This window comes from Rhineura floridana, chromosome 9, assembly GCF_030035675.1.
Source record: "Rhineura floridana isolate rRhiFlo1 chromosome 9, rRhiFlo1.hap2, whole genome shotgun sequence".
Classification (NCBI taxonomy): Eukaryota; Metazoa; Chordata; class Lepidosauria; order Squamata; family Rhineuridae; genus Rhineura; species Rhineura floridana.
The window spans coordinates 31,523,202-31,542,315 of NC_084488.1; the positions used below are offsets into that span (position 1 = coordinate 31,523,202).

At 40.1% G+C, this 19,114-nt stretch overlaps 1 protein-coding gene across 1 annotated transcript in view; it reads left to right on the forward strand.

Moving 5' to 3' along the window:
• KIT (KIT proto-oncogene, receptor tyrosine kinase) overlaps positions 1 to 19,114 on the forward strand; it is an 88,539-nt gene that overhangs the window by 41,334 nt on the left and 28,091 nt on the right. Inside the window, exons 5-7 of the mRNA XM_061584403.1 lie at positions 4,496 to 4,655; positions 8,882 to 9,071; positions 11,988 to 12,103. Of these exons, the coding sequence (XP_061440387.1) occupies positions 4,496 to 4,655; positions 8,882 to 9,071; positions 11,988 to 12,103 (466 nt within the window). The remainder of the gene's footprint in view (positions 1 to 4,495; positions 4,656 to 8,881; positions 9,072 to 11,987; positions 12,104 to 19,114) is intronic.

The window sequence follows — 19,114 nt, forward strand, 5'->3', positions numbered from 1 at the left end:
ATGTGAGAAGATGATCAAGTAGTTTTCCACCTGTCGGGCCTGTTAGCCATGAGCAAGGGCTAGTCCCAGGAGTGGAACTCAAGCAAGACCATTGGGGTTTATTTATTTGATTTATTATTTGATTTATATCCCGCCCGTCCTCCTAGCAGGAGCCCAGGGCGGCAAACAGAAACACTAAAAACACTTTAAAACATTATTAAAAGACCTTAAAATACATTTAAACAAAACAATTTTAAAAACTTTAAAAACATTCTAAAAAGAGCTTTAAAAACATCTTTTAAAAAAAGGATTAAAAACATATTATTAAAGAAAACATATTAAAAGTAATTATAACACAGACGCAGACTGGGATAGGTCTCAACTTAAAAGGCTTGTTGAAAGAGGAAAGTCTTCAAAAGACGCCGAAAAGATAGCAGAGATGGCGCCTGCCTAATATTCAAGGGGAGGGAATTCCACAGGGTAGGTGCTGCCACACTAAAGGTCCGTTTCCTATATTGTGCAGAACGAACCTCCTGATAAGATGGTATCTGCAGGAGGCCCTCACCTGCAGAGTGCAGTGATCAACTGGGTATATAAGGGGTAAGATGGTCTTTCAGGTATCCTGGTCCCAAGCTGTATAGGGCTTCATACACCAAAACTAGAACCTTGAACTTGGCCCGGTAGCAAATGGGCAGCCAGTGCAATTCTTTCAGCAGTGGGGTAACATGTTGGCGATACCCTGCCCCAGTGAGCAATCTCACCGCTGCATTTTGCACCAGCTGCAGCTTCCGGAGCAACCTCAAGGGCAGCCCCACATACAGCACATTACAGTAATCCAGCCTGGAGGTTACCAGTGCATGGACAACAGTGGTCAGGCTATCCCAGTCCAGAAATGGCCGCAGCTGTCTTATCAGCCATAGCTGGTAAAGGCACTCCTAGCCACTGAGGTCACCGGGGCCTCTAGCGACAAAGATGGGTCCAGGAGCACCCCGAGACTATGGACCTGCTCTTTCAGAGGGAGTATGACCCTGTACAAAGCAGGCAAACTGACTTATTTTGAAGGCATCTGGCGACTTTCCCTTACCATTCAGTTCTCTGCTCAGGCTCTCATCCTTTGCAGGAACTACAAATGCACCACATGCTCTCCCAACCACCATCTCCTCTAGATTGGTTTAACAGAAAATTAAAGCAAACGAAAAGAAACGTAATAGAAGGGGGGTAGCGCCCTCACCCTTGGGACTCCCTAAGGGGCTCCTGTCTGCCACCCAAGGGCAGCTGGGCTTTTATGCCTCCTGCCCCAGCCAGAAGCTGATTCAAGAGGCTGCAAGATTAACTGCAGCCTCTCTCTGGAGCCAGGGTCAGGCAGGGGGTCCCAGTCCTTGCAGCACTTACCAGGGACTTCAGCTGTCTCAAGGGACAGCACCCCAAAGGAGCAGGCAGCAAGCACCCAAATGCTCAGATACTCCCAGGGCAGATCTTCTTCAGTTCCCTAATGCTGTAGCTGTTCTAAGCAAGAACTCTAGATAGTGCAGCCAAGACCAGGCAACTGTCTGTTGAATGCAATTATGGTTTTCCAAAAAAAAGCAACAAGGCAGAAAAGTAGGTCAAGCATAAATGTGAGGTTCTAGGGAGAAGGGGATAGAAGGCCAGGCACAAGAGAGGACACTGAAGATCTAAAGCAGCTGTACCACCACATGAAAGACCTGGACTTTTCATAATCCCAAGAGCTGTTCAAATAGTGATGTTGCTGAAATTTGCAGTTCTTTGGTTTGGAAAACAGATGTCAGCAATTCATAATCCAAAACTCAGACTCTAGCCTGGAACACTTTACAGACCCCAGAGGCAGAGGACTCCTCAATCCTTCACATACCCAACTAACCTGCTCCCATTGCACCTACCCTCATTTAGCCTTTCTTTTTGCCCTGCTCCTCCCTTTACCTGGCTGTAGTGGTAGCAGAGGTGGTAGGTAGATCCCTTGATCCCTGACATGTGTCACTATTGTACCAGGACTCGCAAACCAGGGTACAAGATAGCTGCAGCAGGTAAGGAGATATGAAGGACTGAGGCCAATGGGGATTGGTAGAAGGAATTCCAATCCCATCATCCTCTTAATATGGTTGTTGGGATTGTGAAATGGAGGTCAGAAAAAAAACTTTTAATTGGACTCAGAAATAACTGAATTATTTTCTGATTTTGAAGGGGAATGGTTTGGTGAACCAAATTCCAATTTGAGCCTGGGGGTGGGGATGGCTTCACCCGTCACTAGTTATCTGTGAGTAATAAGTGGGTCAGAGGCACTAAAACAAATAGGGCAGAAAGAGTCATGCAAGGGGTTTGGTCTCAGCACTGCTGGGGACCTACCCACACTGTGGAATTGCAGGGGCATTTTTGTAATAACCACTTTGCTTAGGTAAAAGTTGAACTGGCTCTAAATCACTGGTAGTTTGCAGGTTGTCTGCAACATATCTTGTAATTTCAGTGCGTAGGGAAAATTTCTTAGAAGGCTGCTTTTGACCTTGCTGAGTACAATCCCACTGTTAATTGTCAACTGTTAATGGCAGTTATCAGAATATGTAATCAGCAAGTCATGTGTGCCCAGACAAGGACTTGTGCAGCACTATAATGTTAGATACGTCGCACAACCTCAGGAAAATACGTCCTGGGTAATCTCTCCCTGGAGCCCATTCTCAGCAGAGCTGCTGTCTCTTAAGTGCTTATCTGTCGGCAAATCACAGCTCACCCACTTCAAGGGTGAAGCAAGCCACAGTAGCATGCGGTCAAATGTGGGACCTGCAGATGGGTGTTCTGGGACAGTTCCAAGATCATTATAAATTTTTTATTCAAAAACTTGTTTTCATATGTTCTCAGATTCATATTCAGATTCTCGTCCTTTTAGTTTTGTTTGTGCATTCTATTCCCCCCCCCCGCATTTGTATGAATAAAAAGCTCCCAAAATATTTGGGAGGGGTTGACACTTTCAGGCTTATTTTTTCAAAATAGCATCAGATGAGGCAATCTACTAACTTTGGAACAAGAAATGAAAATGTGTCTTGAAATTGTTAGGATGTCTTCTTAGCACTGGGCTGGGAACATTGATTCCTTGCTAAATGTGATCAGGAAATCAGGTATATTAGAAATGGGTACTCCCTCCCCTTCCTAGAACATGCATTCTCCCTTCCCTTGCTTAATTGGGATGTTGGTTAAGCAGCTCATCAGGCATCAAGTGTAACCATGGTTAAGGCTAACCAGGGGACATTAGACCAGAATTATGTGGACAAAAGGTACAATGGTTTGAGACTCATGTTTCCCTGACATGGAATTTTGTCAGCCCAAGATTGAAATCCCTGCAATGTTGCCTCAATGGTGTAGGAGTTGTCTCTCCTCTGAGATCACATGGGAGGAGCCAGTAAGACAGCTACTTACAAAGCTAGTGTTTTACCTGGTTTATCTGTGCTTCATGGTTTTAAACTTCGTATGGTTTTTTATTGTATGTTTGTTTTTAATGGTCAATGTTTTTAATTTTTGTAAACTGCCCAGACAGCTTTGGTTATGGGGCAGCAGGGCTGTGGAGTCGGTACGCCAAACCTTCGACTCTGACTCCTCTATTTTTCTACTGTCCGACTCCAACTTCTTCATAAATGGCAAATGTTTATTAATGAGTAATAACAAATTTACTGTAGTAAAATGGTAGCACAAGGCATTTCATCACCACGTGAATCATCAGGCTAGATTGATAGAACATAAAATATATTTATTTGATTAAAATTTCTGAACAAGAAAACTTTCCTAAATTCCTATGAAAGTTTTTATTTTGAAGCCGGAGTCGGTACAGTTCTACCGACTCCACCCAAAATTGCTTCCGACTCCACGACTCTGACTCCACAGCCTTGTGGGGCAGTATATAACAGTAATTAATTAATTAATTAATTAATTAATTAATAAATAATAAATAAATAAATAAATAAATAAATAAATATTGTTTTCCCTTTTTGGGAACTGGGCGGTGTCATCTCAGTGCTGAGAAGTGGCTATACTGTAGGTTCCACCCCTCCCGCATAATCCATGTCTTCCAGTGTATCACAGCACCACTGCAAAAAAAAAAGCTGTAACGGCCTCCATGCTGCTGAGGAAATATTGGAAAGAGTCTCAAGATTGTACATTTCTTAATAAGGAAAAACCACCTAATGGTGTAGTTATCAGTAGAAAAGAAGGCAGGATTCCAAGAATGCACGACTAGATCTGAAGAAAGGAAATTAGAAAGAAAGAAAAAAAGGAGGGGGGAGTGAGTACAGCTCTAAGAAGGACATATTTTTTTAAAAAAGAGAGAGCTTTGAGAATGTAGATATTTTGTATGGAGAGGTTCCAGTGACAGGTTTGTCATGAAGGCTTATTATTCTGGTTCTGAGTTATGAATATTAATATGGTGAAGTTATAATTACATCTATTTTTAATTTATCTAGGAAAGATGCTGTATACACTGTATCTTAGATGTTAATTTTCCCCCTCTTGCCGACAGAATGTTACAAGGAAAAGCAAGAATATTGGTGCTTTTGAATATGAACAAAAATTAACGTTGAGCATCCATTCAGTTGGAGTTAATGATTCTGGAGCATTCATGTGCCGAGGAAGAAACCCTTTTGGAACAGCCAATGCCACAATAACCTTGAAAGTACTAGGTAAATGGCTATAGTGGAGGCATATAAGATGTCTATGCAATGTGGAGAACACACCATTTATACATGTATTTCCCCCCTCTCTGCTTCAGTGCAAAAGAGGGGGAAGTTGTTTGAGATAAATACATGGTATATATTTCATATTATGCTCAAAAAAAAAATCAAATAACAGTTTTGTAATGTGTACATTAGTATGTGAAAACAAGACCTTGCTTGACAAATGAGAACACCTTTGGATTGGTATATGTGATCACCTCCTCTCTATGGCACCATCAGTGTATCACACACTTTTTTTATACTGTGCCCATTTTAAGGAGATACTCATATAGATCCTTCTATATGAATATAGATCCTTCTATATGAATAGGGTGGTTAGGTGCTAATCCATGGGAAAGACCCATTCAGATGACCAATGATTCATTGTGATTGAATGTTTCACATGCAGCCGTGCGCACACAACCCTTTTGGTGGAATTGCCATGTGGGGCATGCATCTGACAGTACTTATTTAAACCACAAAAATAAACTGATGCTTCAAAATTTGAGGGAGACAGAAGTGCATCAGAGCATCATCCCAGAGGAGACCTACATTAACAACACTGCTTTATATTGCCATTGCAACATGATTCCCTGATCTCATATGAGTCTTTGGGGTACACCTATTCTGCAGGATGTGAAGTATGGACTGGGCCTTAAGGTACAACTCTTGAGTATAAGAAATGTTTCTCCCCTTTAGCAAGGTATCCTTGCTCTCAAAGGAAAAGCCAGCCAGCCAATATCTGTTTTAGAGTGATATTGGTGCCCTAATGGGAATTTGGATATGCACAAGCATCTTATGCATATCTGTTGTAGGGATAACACACCCTCAATCTCCTAAGTCACAGCATTAGGGCTATGTTCCTAACTACCTTTAAGTCAGGTATTCTGGCTTCAGTGGTTTGTGCACCCGTGTCCTAACCAATTTAAGAAGAAACATTACACACTACAGTAGTCAGCAATCCATAAAGCAGGTGTTCTAATTCTTTCAATGGAAGTTCTTTTGAAGTCGCAGGGATTTTCTAGAAATATGTAAGTTGTGGATTTCAGCCCTTATCTTTTCATTCATCTTTGCCTTGCCCTTTAATTTCTTTCTTCATTAGTCAGCCTCAGTCATTGTGTCAGTCAATCCTCAGTCAACATGAAAGACATATGACCTTACCCCATCTCTATGCTGAAAATAGAGGGCAACATTATATGACTGTGATCCAGCAATGCATTTCTACTCTCACCCTTTGTGCTCACAAAGCTCTATTTGCTATAGATTATTGGGTAGCTTTGTGTATGGCATTTTGTTGGATTGTATGTTGCATATGATCTTCTATTTGATATACACTCTTATACTATAATATAATATAAACTATGGCTTAGTGTGAATAAGTAAACTTGTAGGTGAACATTATGGGTGCATCGCTCCTCCCCTGGTCTTGCTGCTGATGTGCTACCCAGGACTAACCTGTGGTTTGGCTTAGTGTTATGTCTAAACCTGGGTTCATGGTTTGCTTTACTCCAGAGAAACCACAAGCTATATCCAAGGTTTGTTCATGTTCCATACAAACTGGGCCACTCTGTAAGAGTCTAGAATGCTATCTGTGTTACATTTTTATGTAAAGTGCCATCACTTAATGAGATATGAATTGATTGGTTGATTAGATTTGTGTTTATAAATCTCCCCTCTGATTAAAAAGTGCCCAAGACAATGTACAATAAAGTACTAATGTACTATTTGTTGCATATGATATAATTAGGATGCAATCCTATACACACTTACCTGGGAGTAAATCCTTTTGAACCCAGTGGAACTTACTTGTGAGACATGCCTAGGATTGGGCTGCAACTCTGAAAAGCCTTAAGGAATAGCATGCAATGACAGTAGGAATCTTTGGAAAAACTAACCTGGTAAGATGGGCACTGCAACTGAGAAGACAGAGTTTATATACATTAGCAGATTTTTCCTTTCTAAATGGAAAACACAGAAAATAAGGTCCCATCTGGTACATATGAGAGAAACCGCTTGCTAAGGTATGCTGGATTGTGCCCAAAAAGTACATTTTAGCATGAAAAGTTTGATTTCCAGAGCCTGCTAAAAACCTGATCCATTGTCTCACTCATTTACTCTAGATTAGTTCCATCAAGAGCCATCAAATGTGCTTACATTGCCCTGTTTATTAACATGCTTTCCTGAAAAGCAGCCCAGAGTGTGGGAATAATGTGACACATAGTACTTTTTAAATATTAAAATTACCATAAGTGCTAAACTGATTAGGAGCATATTCATGTTCTGTAATTAGCAGGAGTATTCTGAACATGTCTTCACCCGTAATTGGCAAAAAGGGTGGGTTCCCCCCACCCTCCAGTCACTCATCGCTCCACTTCTTAGACCTTCTTATTTCACATAGGAAGTCACTAATACCTAGCTGTTATATTGTAGCATTTCCTGATTATGTGAATATTCCACAGGACCGAATTCATTATCAGCTGCAAATATTTGTGGGCACACTCCCAGCAATAGGGTGGGAAAACATCAGACCTGTGTTAAAATAGATTTTTTTGTTGCCAGTTGCTCGGTGCAATGCAAGGTACTGATGTCTTACTTTCAAAGCCCTAAATAGCCTGAGAGCATCTTACTTTATTTAAATAATTTCTGTACTGCTTTTCATTTCCTAAAAAAAGCCAATGACAACCCTCTAAGCAGTTTATAAGCTATTTAACAACATCAAATAGAATTTTACAAAAATAACAAAATATGATTATTCATTTTTTCAATTTTTATACTGCCCTTCCTCCTCAAGGAGCCCAGGATGGCAAACACCTGTAATAATTTTCTTTGAAAGCATTCTAGAAACAGTGTAAAACATTCTTTCAACATGAAAGGCTGCCACATGGAGGAGGGCCGGGATCTCTTCTCGATTGTCCTAGAGTGCAGGACATGGAATAATGGGCTCAAGTTGCAGGAAGCCAGGTTTTGATTGAACATCAGGAAAAACTTCCTAACTGTTAGAGCCATACGACAATGGAACCAATTACCTAGAGAGGTAGTGGGCTCTCCGGCACTGGAGGCATTCAAGAGGCAGCTGGACAGCCATCTGTCGGGAATGCTTTGATATGGATTCCTGCATTGTGTAGGGGGTTGGACTTGATGGCCATTTAAGCCCCTTCCAACTCTGATTCTATGAACCAGTGATCTCAGGGTTGCCAGGAATAGAGTCTTTCAGCCATCAAATACCTGGGTAAACAGGAATGTTTTTAAATCCCTCCTGAAAGTCAGCAATGATACATTGCAAAAGAAATCAATAAATAAAACATTACAAATTAAAATCAAATACCAAATATAATAAAGATCCATATCTAAAGCAGCATAATTAACAGGAAAACAAAATAGTGTATTAAACATGACAAAAACTACAAGTAAAAATCAAATACGAAAATACTATACAATTCCATATATAGAGCATCATTAGTGGCTAACGACATAACTGAGGTGAAAGCTGTACCTACACTGCTGCCTTCCGAATCCCCTCTGGTACTTAAATCATGCTGTGTAACCCTAACGCCTTGTGCCAGGGCCTTCAAAAAGTAGATTGGTGGCTGTAAGAAGTAGGGCTTTTTGAAGCAGTGGCTAAGGAATGCCTTCTTTAGGGAGGCCAAAGAGTCCCATTTGCTTATAGGTGACTGTTGAAGACTGCTATCAATTCAAGAAGCTTTTGGTTAATTTTCGCTGTTGCACAGGTTATTTTACTTCCATGTTAGTGTTGTAGGTGTTTCTTATTGTTTACTGTTTTATATTTACTGCCGTATTTTGTACGATTGTATTGTATTTTTATGACTATTTAGTGCTGTGGGCTGTCTCAAGGTCCTAATATAGACCAAAAAGTAGGACATAAACAAAATAAAATAAACACGTAAGTAAATGTCCCACTGACGTCAATGGCTAGATCTAAGCCTCTCATACAAATGTCTGTTCAGGATCCCTTTGTAAAACACAGTTATTGCTCACCTCACTCAGTAAAATGTCATTGGCACTCAGTCTTACATTTAACTGATAAGGCTTGCTTTTCTACAGGTTGCAATTTCTAGCATACTTGTCAGTAATGTTTCCTTATACCATTGACCTTGGATTAATTATATGTGTTTTTAAAAAACCCAGAAAGATTCCTGAGATTTTTTTCTATCTTTCCATGTAACAACTACCAGGTAGAGGATATGTCAATTTATCAACTTCAACAAACACAACAGTAAATGTGAATGATGGAGAAAATCTGGATTTAATAGTGGCATATGAGGCGTATCCAAAACCAGCTGAAGAAATATGGATGTACATGAATGAAACATTGCTAAATACATCTGATCATTATGTGAGAGTCACAAATATAGACAAAAACAGGTAATGTAACACGGTACAACCAAACATGCTTTTATAAGGTTACTGGGTTTTGTCCCTTTTCTGGGGGTGGGGGAGCACCCTGAATCATTCTGTCAATTCCCTGTAGCCGTTAGATGTGATGTGACAGGAGCTGAGAAGGCAGTGTTTTTTTAGGATTTCCTACTTCTCTAGTGCCCAGTGACTACTAAACTTAATGATCAAACTCAGAACTTGGCCCAGGTTCTGCCCACTACGACCACCACCCTGCTGGGCCCTCCCTCCTCTGGTATAGCACCTCCCTCCTTCCCTTTACCTTAATAATGGCAGGCAGGTGCAACAGTAGCAGAAAAAACAGTCTAGTCATCAAGTGCTATTGGTGGCAACCACCATTTTATTCCCTGCACAAGGCTTTTGGGGCTCCAACATAATGCTACTTCAGGGCCACAGTGTGTGCATGTGCATGATTAACATGGTGGGTCCACCCACAACTGCTTAGGCTTCAGCACTAAATGGCTATGGGTTTTCCTTTGCCTGGCCCCGAAAGGACCGCTCAGCCTGGGTGGCTGTTGATGGCATTTGGAGGCAGTGGCGGGGTCAGAGGTGGGCCCTTCTGAAGGCTTTAACTGTCAACAGCTGCCAACCACTGATGCTGGATGAAATAAGTCAGTTGTCACACTGCCATTATAGCCTGAACATTGTAAGCCTCTATTGTCTTCTGGGGTGGGAGCACTCAGTCTTCAGTTTAAGGAGATGCTCTGATAAGTCCCACCAGCCATAAGGTGAACCAGAGTTGAGAGAGAAAATATGAAGCCATATGTTTAGTCATAGACAAGTTAATGGCTGCAAGCCTACATTTACCTCAGGAAAAGCTTGAAACAATTGTGATCCCAGGGAATGCAGTAATTATCGAACTATTGCCTTAATATCCCATGCAAGTAAAGTAATGCTCAAGATTCTACAACGAAGGCTCTTACCATATATGGAGCGAGAAATGCCAGACGTCCAAGCTGGATTTAGAAAGGGAAGAGGCACCAGAGATCATATCACAAACATACATTGGATAATGGAACGGGCCAAGGAATTTCAGAAGAAAATCATCCTGTGCTTTAGAGATTACAGCAAAGCCTTTGAAAAACTATGGAATGCTTTAAAAGCAATGGGGGTGCATCAGATTGTCCTGATGCGCATCCTGTACTCTGGACAAGACGCTACTGTAAGGACAGAATATGGAGAAACCGATTGGTTCCCAATTAGAAAGGGTGTGAGATGGGTGTATTTTATCACCCTATTTGTTTAATCTGTATGCAGAACATATCATACAGAAAGCGGGATTGGATCAAGATGAAGGAGGTGTGAAAATTGGAGGGAGAAATATCAATAATTTAAGATATGCAGACAATACCATACTACTAGCAGAAACCAGTAATGATTTGAAATGAATGCTGACGAAAGTTAAAGAGGAAAGCACAAAAGCAGGACTACAGCTGAATGTCAAAAAACCTAAAGTAATGACAACAGAAGATTTATGTAGCTTTAGAGTTGACAATGAGGACATTGAACTTGTCAAGGATTATCAATACCTTGGCACAGTCATTAACCAAAATGGAGACAATAGTCAAGAAATCAGAAGAAGGCTAGGACTGGGGAGGGCAGCTGTGAGAGATCTAGAAAAGGTCCTCAAATGCCAAGATGTATCACTGAACACTAAGGTCAGGATCATTCAGACCATGGTATTCCCGATCTCTATGTATGGATGTGAAAGTTGGACAGTGAAAAAAGTGGATAAGAGAAAAATCAACTCATTTGAAATGTGGTGTTGGAGGAGAGCTTTGTGGATACCATGGACTGCGAAAAACAAATAATTGGGTGTTAGAACAAATTAAACCAGAACTATCACTAGAAGCTAAAATGATAAAACTGAGGTTATCATACTTTGGACACATCATGAGAAGACATGATTCACTAGAAGAGACAATAATGCTGGGAAAAACAGCAGGGAGTAGAAAAAGAGGAAGGCCAAACGAGATGGATTGATTGCATAGGGGAAGGCACAGACCTGAACTTACAAGATCTGAACAGGGTAGTTCATGAGAGATGCTCTTGGAGGTCACTGATTCATTAGGGTCGCCATAAGTCATAATCGACTTGAAGGCACATAACAACAACAAAGTGTTGGAGACCTTTTCCAAAGCAAATAGAAACAAATAGCAAATTAATCCAATGCAACAGTGCCTAGCTTTGCTGAGTAGCTGGTGGGTGTTACTAGATTTGTTTCTGTCCCATCCTGCAGCCAAGGAGCACTTACAGTATGATCCTATATAAGTTTTTTTGTGAAGCAAATCTTGCTGTGTTCAGTGAGGCTTTCTCCCAGGAAAATGTGTTTTCATTTCATTCTTAGTGTCATGTTAGCCTCCCAACATCTCCAATGAAAGTTAGCCTGATAGATAACAACTGTTGAGATAGTGGATGGTATTCAATGATAATCCTACTCAGAGCAGACCCATTAACATGAATAAACATGGCTAACTTAAGTGTATTAATTTCACTGGGTCTACTCTGAGTAGGACTTAACTGAATAAATCCAGTGATTGTTGAAGACCACCCACTGAGCTCCATCTTGGGTAGGCTGTAAAAGTTCGCACAGCCAAGCTGCATGAAGCTGACTGGCACTGAGATTTGCACATGGATCTGCTTCAAAGTACAGAAGGGACTTTAATTCAGGAGCCTTTTGTGCAGTGGCTGTAACATAGCAAAATGGAATTGTCCAAAAGGAAGAAGCAGACCAAAATAGTGGTCATTGATGCAACAAAGTTTTAAGAATCCATGTGTGAACACAGTCCGTTTAATTTCACAAGTGCCTCATGACAGTGACTGGCCTTTCTGCTTGTGCTGTGAGTAATATGAGTAATAAAACTAAATTGTTTCCTCCTTCTGTAGATATTCTAGTGAGCTTCACCTTACTCGACTGAAGGGAACAGAAGGAGGTGTTTACACATTTTTTGTGTCCAATTCAGATGCCAACTCCTCTATAGCATTTAATGTCTATGTGAACAGTAAGTAGAAAAGAGCAGCCTACAATATTTCTTTATCACAGTTCATTACATTTAACAAAACAAAATGTACATGCAAGGCATCACGGTACCTTGTAAAATATGTTTTGCAAATTGGGAGCTAGCCACAGGTATGAACACTCTTTCCTTTCTCCCCTTTTAAGAGCATTTCTCCCTCCCTTCTCTTCTTGGCATTAACCATGGTTTAGTATTCCATTATAAGCATGGTCTCTCAGAATTATAGTTTCAAATTCCTCTCTTCCCTTTTGGCATTAACTGTGTTTTAGTGTTCACACCAACAGTGTTTTCCCAAAGCTCAGCTTTCCAAATCTCTGCTTCCTTCCCTCCTTTACATTAACCATGGTTTAGTTTAACATGCTAACCACGCTCTCTCAAAACTATGGTTCGCAAAGCATCGTTTCAAATTGTAGTTTTCGGAATATCATAGGAAAGAGGAGGAAACAGGAAGGAGCATACATTGTTCCTCAGACTGATTTCTCATTTGCAAATCATGGAGTAAATCTTATATCTTCACTAGTCTCATAAATGTAAAAAAAATGATGTTCATAAAACTTACTGTGTATTATACCTTAAATCAGGGGTAGCCAATGTGGTGCCCTCCAGAAGTTGCTAGACTACAACTGCCATCATCTCTAGCTATTGGACGTGCTTGCTAGGGCTCATGGAAGCTGTATTCCAACAGCTTGAACCTACCTGCTTGAATCAATGGTATACATCTGACTCATTTTCTTTTTTTTTCAATAATTTTTATTCAGATTTTCATAAAACATACAAGACGAAATCATAAAACATTCAAAGACAAAAAACAAAATCAAAAATAGTTAAACAAAAAGAAAAAAAAGAAAAAAAAAAAAAACAAAAATAAAAAATAAAGAGTAAAATATTGACTTCCCATTTGTCAAAGATCAAATCAGTTATAAGTCTATAATATATAACAATCCTGTCTCTTAAGTCATATTATAAAATCACTTTCCTCCAGTAGTTATCTTACTTAATCATCAAATCTCATAAACATTACTTTATTCTTTCCACAAAAAGTCAAAGAGAGGTTTCAATTCTTTAAGAAATATATCTATCAATTTTTTTTTCCAGATAAGCATATCGATTAATCCATCTCATTACTAATTATGATAATCTTATTGTCATAACCATGGTCAAAATAAACATTTCAATTAATCCATCACATCAGAATCTGTTAGGTTCAATAATTTCAGTAGCCATTGTTCTATTATCTCTATTAGTTCCATTTTCCATCTTCCATCTTCAGTAGTCTTGTTAAGTCCAGTAATTTCAATATCCAATCTTCCATTATCAGTATTCCATAATAATCTTGCTGTCAAAGCCATAGTCATATAGTAAGAGTCTGATGGGGATTACCTCTATCCCAAATATTTTCTTGCCATCCATTCTGAATAGGTTGCTGAAATACTGCTGTAAAATCATATCTCTGTTCTTTTTTTCAAAATACACTGGGTCATCTCTTAAAAGTTTTTCCATTGTCACATGGCTGCAGATAATTCCATAGATTTTCTCTATATTGGGCTCCATCACATCATTCCAGTCCAGAAGATTATCCATGCCATTGATAACTTTATCTCTAGAATCTTCATTCATTTCTTCAGAGATAACATTGAGTTCCAAACAATAGATTTTATTTCTAAAGTCCATAGACTCCAAATCTTGTTCCTGTTCCACGTTGGTTCCAATCTCCGGGATCTCCTCTCTCACAGGGACCCCTATTCCAGTCTCCAGGGTCGCCTCTCTCACAGGGACCCCTGTTCCAATCTCCGGGGTCTCCTCTCTCACAGGGACCCCTTCCAGGGTCACCTCTCTCACAGGGACCCTTATATCTTTAATCTCCTGCTTCATTTTACTCAATTCAATTTTCATTATCTCAATCTCATCCATTATTTTCTGAAACATAGTTATTTCCAGATTTTCAGCCACTTTCTTAATTGCCATTTTAAAAGAAAAATATAGGAAAACCACTTCTTATTTCAGCAACAATTGGGTTAATACTCCAAACTTGGTGACATCACAATATAAACAGAGCAGACAGCCTTATCTCTCCAATAGTTAAGTAAACAAAATGCAGTTCCCAGGATCGAAACAATTAATGGCAATCGTCAAGAAACAGATTCGTCAAAATAAAATAGACCAAAAAGAGAGTAGTCTCAAAACAGTATAATATTTTTCAAAATAAAAATCTGGAATAGAAATCCCTCTTCTGTGTATATCTTTAGAATGCAAATCCAGGACAGCTTTTTGCAACAAAAACAGAGATAAGCTATTAATTAGTGCGTAGCAGAGAGAAGTTATGGCTCCCCAGTGAGATGTCAAAAACTGATCAATCTGGCAAATCTCTTTTAAACAGCAACAATTTAAGTCAAGTAAAAGAAAAATATAGAAAGAAGGGTGCTTGCCTGTTAATGCGTTCTCTCTTAGAAGATAAGGTGAACGTTCGCTTTATCAGATAGAGCTTGCTGTTAAAAATCCGTCCCACCTCCGTCGGCTGGACCTCGTCCCATAAATTAATGAGATCTGGTCGTCCCAACAAAAATAGGCTTTGAGGTTAATCTCTTCGTTTCTCCCTACCCGGGAGAAGTTTAATCAGTCAAAAAAAAAGAAAAAACTGACTGATATATCTGAATAAGCTTCTTTTGAGGCAGGAGCCCGTCTCAAAAGCAGGCACAGGCTAAGTCACCCTTCCCGGAAGTCCACATCTGACTCATTTTCAAAGGCTAAGTTTTCCAGAGGTTAAACTAACTATATTATAAGCTTTAGTGCCTACAAAATTTAAAAAACAGTATTTTTCCTGCATATTTGACATATGCGTAGTGGAGTGTTACTAGAAGTCTTAAGATTACTTATGGGGAACAATCAGCTAACCCAGTTTTGTGATCAGAAGAAAATACTTACGCTAAAATCAATCATACTCTTTTAGTCTCTGAAATGATATTGTCTGTACACAGCCAGTGAGACTTGCCTGGTTTAAAAGGTTTTGTACGTTGCAGCTGAGGCATGACTTTTGCTTGTGCAGCTTTTCTTCTGACTGACAAGGTTCCAGAAGAAATCCGTAAATATTACTTAATGCGCTTATATCTTAGCCAGTTTCAGAGTGCATACATCCCAACTTCACATATTTCATATATTTCATATTCATTATGACTTTTGTATCCCAGGCTTCATCCAGTAACTGGGTTACTTCATTTTCTCTTTAGAACACTCCTTGAGGGGAGGTTAATCTAATACAGAGCAGAATTTTCTGGACCAGAGGGCAAATTTCAAATGTTGAGAGGGTGGTGGGGGCACCAGTCACAAAATGGCTGCCATGGGGGCATGGCCTAATACAAAATTAGAGAAAAGTCGTGGTGAGGCTTTTATCATAATTGTATTTTCATATTTAAAAAGCTGAATTTCTGCCTGCTATACAACTGCTAAAGATAACTGGGGAAACTGTTTTTCCCCAATGCCAACCTTAAACCAAACTGCCATCCTGTACCCATTTACCTGGAAATAAACCCCATTACAAACAAAGACTTAACTTCTGAGAAGACATATATACAATTGTACTGAACTATACAGTGAATTCATTATGAGTCCCTGGTCTTCAGCTTCTGCAAAGCAGGAGATATGCCTAAGCCTCTTTCCAAAGTTTTCATATTTGCCTTTTGGGAGAGAGGGGGATTCTTTAACATTCATCCACACTTCTTGTGTAGTAGTATTTGTCGAAAATAATTTCAAGGTGCTATCTGATCTCAGGCAAACCTGAGGAAAGATGCGTCCTGGTTGCAAGGAAAAAAAAGAAGGGCAAACTATGGAGATTCCAAGGACTAAGAAAAAAAGACAGAGGCAGGAAAACTGCACTAAAGGGGAGGGGGGAATAATAGCTCTTTAGGAACCTAGAATTCTTATTGCCTGGTGTCCATACAACTCACTTGTCAATCACAGCTCTGACTTCACTCATTGGCTAATAACACTGATGCAGGAGTAGGCAGGCTGGCTCATTTCACAGAAATTTATTAGAAGGGTACCTACATATTTTGTTCAGTAACTTTCTTTCTAGGGGGACAAGGGACTTACTTTTTAAAAATGAAAGCTCAGATTCTGGGTACCTGCTGAGGGCACCACTGAAGGTCTTTGGCTATGTGGGTGCCATGACAGCCGCAGGTGACAGGTTGGTGACCCCTGATCTAAGACATAGTGAGTGGCCCAATGTCACTCTAAAGCTACAAGGGTGAACAGATTTTTGAATATTACTGCTGGCCCAATACCTACAGTCTCTTCTTCCTTCTCCTCCCCTGATGACATCATCTTCATCATGTATAGTGAAAGAGATATAATGAAACACTGATCCAAACATGGACTGGGGCTAGCAAATGTGCACAGTAATACCCTCTCATAGCCTCATCCAGGAAGCTATTTTACAGGGGCTGGCTTGATGCACTCCACTGTTTTTAATTATCCCCAATATCAGAAGAAGAAAAACCCACCCCTGAGGTAATGGCTATGTATTGCTCACTGCTTCAGCTGCAACAAATTAATTATTGAACGTTTCATTAAGCTGTTTTGCATAGTTCCATCCTCTTGTCAATAATCAGCCATAAAGTGCTTTAAATCTCTAATTTCATTAGTTTATTAAGTGCTATTGAGCACTAGCAAGACAGATTCCAAGCGCGGTTAAAGAGGGCTTAAAGAAGTTATTTCCCTACTTTTGCATCTCAGTAGTCATCACTTCAGCGCCATTGAGTCAATTTGTGTTACTTTTATTGCCAGTTTCTTTTTCCTCCTAATTACTAGAAGCAAATAAATATTTAAGATTACACGGTGGCATTGTGTACGTTATCACCATCATCCTCTGGAGAAGTATTTGTTACCCATAGCCTGATTTTGTGCACTGCTGGGCTGGCACACAGATCGTGTAGGCTGAACAGAAAGACTGGCTGTGCCAGTGCTGCTACAGTTTACAACACAGAGGCATGAGTTGATGTACAACATTGAATTAAAAGCTACTGCTGCTCTCAGATAGCCAGAAGCAGCTAGTGGGGAGGAGTGGCACTGTGGACCTGGCCTCCTGGCACTAGCATCACTGCCTGCCCTCTTTTATCCATGACTGGTATCCACCCACCCACTCTTAGGTGACAGAACAGGAGCATCTGGTCATATAGGGATTTTTTGGTTGCCAGACATATTGCCACTGAGGGATCAGTTTTTTTGCCTCTTCTGCTCTGTTTAACTAGGTTAGAATTTTGGCAGCTTGGGTACAGGGTGCTGATTAACGAGGAAGTCAAGTCAGGTCAGAACAGTAGGACTGAGTGACAAATACAGTCAAGAACATAAGTGAGCAGTCAAGGCACCAAGATGGTGAAGGGTGTTGCCAGATCTGCTCATGTGTCTATACACACATACACATGAACCCATATCATATACAAGTCTTCACAGACCAATTAATTAGGGATCCTAACTGGAAACGATGGCATGCCACAGATGCTATTGCAATGGGCACAATTACCAACACCAATATTATCTTGCTTATCAGTGGCCAATAAATGCCAATATTACTCTACTTGCTTAGGGGAAGTAGTAGAAACCCACAATTGCTTTGCTTGAATTATTTATTTTCGCGCAATGGCTGAGAACAGGTTAAAAATGGCTTTTGTGGCATGAAGTGCCAGTGTGAAAATACTAAAAGTTTCAAATGATAGTTGGTCTTGTTGGCCCTAGTTTAACCCAGTGACAAGTGTCGGATCTCTTTATTTTGGATGTCAGTGCAAGTGGCATAGAAGCAGTGGTCAAAGCTATTATATGGCTCAGAAATGGGCTGAGAGGAAGCATGGCAGAAGCAGAAGTAGGATGGGTCAGGAGGCAGCACATCATCCCAAAGTTCTCTTTGTCAACACAGAAGCAACCAGGGATGCTGGCAAAAGTCTCTGAGCTTGGTTGGGTTTGGAAAGTAATTTCAGGGGTGTGTAAAAGCCCACCTCAAAAGAGAGGTGAGCTTTACAAGCCCAGCTAATCAAGAACAACAAACCCTGAATTCATTTCATCCACCAGTTTGTTTACACGTTCAGGAATGAATCAGAGACTGTGTTGAGGAATCCTTGATAAGCCTCTCTTGGCTCATCTCTTTCATCCTAGGATCTGCAATTCTGAAGAGATTATTATTTAATAAGTGCTTTTAATGAGGCACTTAAAAATGTAGTCTAAACTTAGGAAGACTTTTTATCCTGAGAAGACATCCAGTTCTGTGATATTTGAAATCTGTACCTGCTGACAACAGCCAGATGAGTAAACGGTAGAAACTGCATCCTGGAAACATATTTGCAAAACTCCCATTAACTTTGGTGACAGTATACAAACAGAACTGCCAACACTTGACCCTCAGTCGTTATACATATACTTGCATTATGTAGCAAGGAATGACTGCAGTTGCTTTTTGGTAGCATGATATTGGGAAGTTACATATGGTGAACAATCAGCTAACCCAATTTTATGATCAGAAGAGAGTTGAGTGTGTTGCTGTAAATGACTTGATCGCTCTTACCTGGATCCTGATGGTAGGAAAGTAGGATATAAAACTGATTTTAAAAATGTTATGGTGGGGGCCCACACTGAAGGAGCGCCTCCAGCATCGTCAGGGATGCCGCTCAACAAGATCAGCCTCAGAAGACCTTCTCTCAATCCCACTGGTTAAAACAACTAGACTGGTGAGGACTAGGGAGAGGGCTTTTTCAATTGTGGCCCCCACCCTGTGGAACTCTCTCCCAAATGATCTCCGCCATGCCCCTTCTATGATGAGCTTCCGCCGGGCCTTGAAGACCTGGCTCTTCAGGCAGGCTTTTGGGGTGGGTTAGGTTTTTACTGTTACGGTTTTAAATTTTAACGTTTTAATGTATTGTTTTTTATCTTGTACGTCGCCCAGAGTGGCTGGACAACTAACAAATTTAATAAAATAAATAAATAAATAAATAAAAAATAATAAATAAATGCATG